The following is a 5,384-nucleotide window of genomic DNA, read 5'->3' as shown; positions in this document are numbered from 1 at the left end:
CATCATCCCTTTGCCCCACAATGCTTGTCATTTGCTGGCAGATTGACAAACTTTTGATATATCCGAACGACAGCAAGTGATGAAAACTTATAACTTTTAATGCCAAGCAATTTCAATTGATGACACCGACGATGATAGCAATTACCATAAGGATAAGACATAATGGTTGCATCAGTTTGCATTTTTGCCCCAATGCAAATCCCTTTTACTATTCATAAAATGTCTCTAAAGAGTTGTCGTAAAGTATTCAACGGAGAGTTGTAATTGCAACTGCAAAAGTTATTCAACTTTAAAGTCCCGATAAAAAAAAAGTTACGAGCAGAAACCACAAAAAGAAATAACAAAAACAATGAAATCCTTTTTTTTGTCTATGACATTTATATTTGTTTGTTTGCAAATCAAAATTTAGGTTAACTACATTTTCCAGACAGAAAGTAAATAAAATTTTCCTACCAAGCTGCCAGTTATTGTCATTTAAAGTTTACAAATGTGCATTTAACACCCCAGACCCCTGGATCAAGGGCAGGGGCAGGGCCGAGGGCGAGGGCAAGAGAGGGACGTGGTGTTGTCAAGTTGTTGAGCTGCTGCAACAATCTGCTCCATGTATAAATAAAAATCGCCAGCAGCAGCTGTCGGACAAAAGGGAAGACGGACACTTGGACAGACGGACTGTTGGTTGGTTGGATGGTTGGATGGATGGATGGATGGATGGATGGATGGAATGGTTGCGGCATTTTGAACAGCATATGAAAAGTTCGGCTCCCATGTTGTCGCATGGAATTTATGATGAATTTTCCAACTCGACGCATATTGCAGAACATTTTTGGGTCCATTCGGCCTAGGCTTCAACGCCTCTCTTCACAGACCTTTCCCCTTCACCTTCACTTCGTCTCCTGCAAATACTGGTATGTCGTTGGGATTCGGATTCTGGTAACTGCAACCACAGGCACAGGAACAGGCAGTCGGATGCCCATCCAGAGAAAACGGGTGGCAGATGTTTGAACGTTTTGCCTTTTTTCTCGGTTTGTGCGTGAAGTTCCATGTCACTTTGCTTGTCCGTTTGTCACTCGTCCATTTGTCGTTGCCATTGTCCGTTGTTCGGCCACATGACGTAGTCGTAGTCCAAAATGCTGATATCCCTGCCGCCTACGGCCTAGTAGGGTAGGTACGTATGTACATATGGACGAAACCGTTTCTAGTGTTGTTAGCAAATTTTTGAATACGATTTTACATGTGTGAATGGTTTATTGTTGAAATTATTAAGTAGTCAGCAGAATGCCCAAAGGCTTAGAGAACGGCACGAAAATCACAAAACTATCTGCATAGTTTTCTCCATAAAACAAAAATACCTACAATTTCGGTGAATTGATTTTTCAAAAGAATTTATGAATTGGCACATTCTTCTTGGGATTAAAGTTAAAAAATAAACCAGAATTTTAATAATAAAGCTGGTAGATTCTTCTAAAGGAAAACTAAATAACTTTACATGAAAGTTTCTCAACAAATTTTTAAGATTTCTGAAGAAAAAAATCATAACTCTCCAAAAACTATTTGAAGATTTTTACTTTTTTAAATAATGAAGAAAACATACGAAACTATTTGATAAATATGAAAAACTATTTTCTATATATACATATATACAAAACTATTCTCTTTTTTGTGTGGATATGAGCACTGACTTCTTATTTTTCATTCAATTCATTCAAAAATAATCAAATTTGTGAAAACTTTTAGCAAATTAAAGTTTTTGTACTCTTTTTAAATTTATGAAAATTATTTGTCTCCTTTTTAATTAACAAGACCAAAATAGAGTAAAAAAGTCCTTGCGCTGTCTAGTCGATCCAATTAAAGAAGATTTAAGCAAATATGTTTAACTGATTAGTTCCATTTAAAACTTGAAAGTTTGGTAATATGAATTTGAGTCTTTTGTGTTCATGACAAGAGAAATATCAATTTTGAAATCAAAAGCCCAGTAACTTAATGGGAAATGTGCAATTTCAAGGCCTACATACAGAAGTCTGTGCGATTTTATTTTCAACCATGTTATGATTTAGGCCAAAATAATAACTGCATTTATCTAATAAAACGGCGGTGAGATGGGGAAAAAAAATATTTGCTCATTTAATAAACGAACTGCTGGCTGTTGGCTATTGACGAAATCGAAATGAAAACCAAGCCGCGGGCAAACAAATCACAAATTGAATTGATTGGCGGGTAAACACGCGCCAGACCGTTGGCCTCGGTCTCCGCCTACGACTCGTCCAAATGAGCCGTGCAAACAGTCACGGAGTACAGTTGGCCAAAAGCAGCCAAAAAGTGGCACACGAAAAAATGTACCAGCAGCCGCAAACTTTAATTGAGCGTGAACACGCCAGAAGGCTGCTTTTCCAGTGCGAACTTTAATTTTGATTTTGATAAGAAGCTCGTAATGGAAGTTTCAAATTTGCAATTAGCCAAAAATGAAATGGCCAAGCAAATTGTCAAAGAAAACGGCGAAATTGTTTACAAACCAATTACAAGTCCAAAGACAGAGACAGTCGGAGGAAGAGAGGGAGAACTAAACAGAACAATGGCAACAGACTTCCAGCTTGCTGACCTTTGGCCCCGAAGCAGCAATTGTGGACAAGCCATGCCTAATGTCCATGAAGAGTATGGTGGGGGGGAAAGGGTTTGGTCCAGCTGCCGCTGGAAAGATGCTAGAAATTAAGCAGAATGCCAAAAATTGCGTTATCTTAATGAGTTTAAACGTTAATCAGGCAAAGGCAGGCCAAAAAGCAAGCACCAAGCAGCAACGGAAGAAAGGAAGTGGCCCAGGCGCAACGGAAATGGTGGCCATTCTGTGTCATAGATTCTGATGGCAACAGTTTTGTGGTTGTGTGTGTGTGTGTGTTTTTGAGAGTCGGCTGCTACGAATTATGCTTAACTTTCCCAACAAAACATCCGAAAAAAAAACAAAATCAAAAAACCGCACAGTTGACGCTGTTGCGGCAACGGAAGTCCAAAGTCCAAGCGGATGCATATTAAATTAATAATTTGACCTCATCCTGCAAGCTGCTACTTGCTGGCCCATTGCTCTGTTTGTTGCTGCTGCTCTTCAACCGAAGGCTAATTTTTGCATCCGCTTAAAAAGATTTGGGTTGGCTGATTGCCACAAAGACAAACATCTTTTGGTCTCGGTCTATCGCAGTCACGTTGCCTTTATGTTTCGCTTACAGAGAGATAAACAATTAAAAACTTTGGCAATTTGCGGTAATTTGACTTTAACCCATTGCGTATTCCTCCTACGAAGAGGTAAGCCCCAAGACTCTAACAATTGAGTCATCACAAAGTGACCACACTGTTATCTTATCTCGGCCAGCTTACCTCAACGACCTCAATTAACCGACGGTTCGTCTGTTTTTTGTTGATTTTGCACACGTTATTTTTGTTATCGAAAAGTCCGAGTGCAAATCTTCTACGCCAAAGGCACTTGGCTGCCGGTTAGACCTATAAATACCAAGATAACACTTGGCTCACTTCAATAGTTACAAGTATTCGTTTATTAACCAACAACTGTAAAATGGTTTGCAAGGGCTGTGGTACCAGTAAGTTGTAATAATTTAATTATAAACATGTTAATTTAATTTTAAAATAAAACTAATTTTTTATAGATTGCAAGTGCAGCGAAATCAAATGCGGTGACAATTGCTCATGTAGTCAGGACTGCAAATGTGTCTGCAAAACTGGCACCAAGGATCAATGTTGCGCCACTAAGGCCAAATAAAGTTGACAATAAGTGGAAACTCATATATATATGCTTTTCCTATTAGAAATGGAATTGATGTCAGACGAATTCTAATGAAATGATAATATAACAAAACAAAGGTTTCACTAATTGGAAATTGATACAATTCAGTGTCTCTATTTGTGTCTCTTTGTGTTCAGAGGCAATAATTAGAGAGAAAATAACTAGAAATTCAATGCACTTAAGGCCAACTTAAGGCTTTTTATAGTACGTCAAAACTATTGACCTATCTAAATGGTGAAGAAAGTAGATTTAAAAAGATTCATTTCCCTAAAACCGACGAATTTCATCCCCTAGAATTTGTCTATTAAATTAGAATGGAATAAAAATGTTTAACCCTCTAATGCGCAAGAGTGTCTCAAGACACATATCGATACTTTATAAAATCATTGATACTGACCATTTTTTAAACCATTTTGAAGGTAATTTATGTTAAAAAGTTTCATTTGTTTATTCCCAACTTTAATGAAATTCAAATTTTTCAAAATAGTTTGTGTTCATTGTTTGTTACATAATTTTATGACAATCGATAAAAAACTCACGAGCATTAGAGGGTTAATACTTTATATAAGGATCTCTTATAATAATAATTGTTTTTTTGTGGGTCCCACATTAAATGATAGATTCCGATTTCAATATTCAAATTGGATGGTAGAATATTTAAATATGAAATTTAATATGAATAAGTGTTAGTCTTGAAGTGAATTTTTATCGACCAAAGGACCACAGGACAACTGTTTTTATTTCGCTGGAATGGTGAAGTTTTCAATAATAGGTAAAGTTTCATCAATTTTTGAATACAATATTAAATTGTTTGTTCAAACTTGTTGAAATGGATAGGTGTTTGACATAAAACAGAAGAATCTTCTTATCCAACTTACGAGTATCTTAATCGATTATCTCGAAAAATCTCAAAAGTTAAAATCACAAACTGCTTAATCTACGATTCTATATTTTGTATATGTAGAAGTAATATAGAGAAGTTGTAATAGTCTGCACTTGTGACATAACCGTCCTTGATGGTAAATTCAAAGAGTACCAAAAATTTGTGACACTTTGGTGCACTGAATTCTTGAAAATCGCAAAAAGTCCTTGATGGTTTTTCACAATTTCCCCACACGCTAGCCTGTCTTGGGCAGTCAGATATGATATACGCTTAATTACAATTGTGTTTGAAAGGGCAAAAATGAACTATCGCATACATATGTCAGGCAAATATTTGCTAACTGGCAGGACGTGACACTTGGTTTTGGTATCCTAGTGCGTAGAGAATGCCACACATATTAAAGGGTTAGGGCCAAATGCGCAATTATTGCATCAGGCTGAAGCGCGTGGCATGGCGAAGTGCAAAATTTATGCGGTCTCATTTGGCTGGCATAGAGAGCTTCTACTTCTCCTCCTTCCCATTTCCCAATCCGCACACCAAAACTAAACTTGATGTTGTGACACTTGTGTGTGTGTGTGTGTTATGCGCGTAAAACAATTTTCTGTTGGCCCTGTGTTGTTTTTATGGCCACTGACAATGTGATGGTGGTGATGTTGCCCATTAGAGCGCAATTGCTTAAACAATTAATTAGCGGTGCTCGAGCGCACCACATTT

General features: G+C 37.2%; 1 protein-coding gene across 1 annotated transcript; it reads left to right on the top strand.

Moving 5' to 3' along the window:
• Positions 1-3,533: 3,533 nt before the first annotated feature.
• Positions 3,534-3,885, top strand: LOC6649509 (metallothionein-3). Its single transcript, XM_002072182.4, has 2 exons — positions 3,534-3,584; positions 3,651-3,885. The coding sequence occupies exons 1-2, from the start codon at positions 3,560-3,562 to the stop codon at positions 3,761-3,763; spliced, it is 138 nt and encodes a 45-aa protein (XP_002072218.1). The 5' UTR covers positions 3,534-3,559; the 3' UTR covers positions 3,764-3,885.
• Positions 3,886-5,384: the final 1,499 nt, after the last annotated feature.

Source organism: Drosophila willistoni, chromosome 3R (genome assembly GCF_018902025.1).
Source record: "Drosophila willistoni isolate 14030-0811.24 chromosome 3R, UCI_dwil_1.1, whole genome shotgun sequence".
Taxonomy (NCBI): Eukaryota; Metazoa; Arthropoda; class Insecta; order Diptera; family Drosophilidae; genus Drosophila; species Drosophila willistoni.
This window is presented reverse-complemented; position numbering and strand designations above follow the sequence as displayed.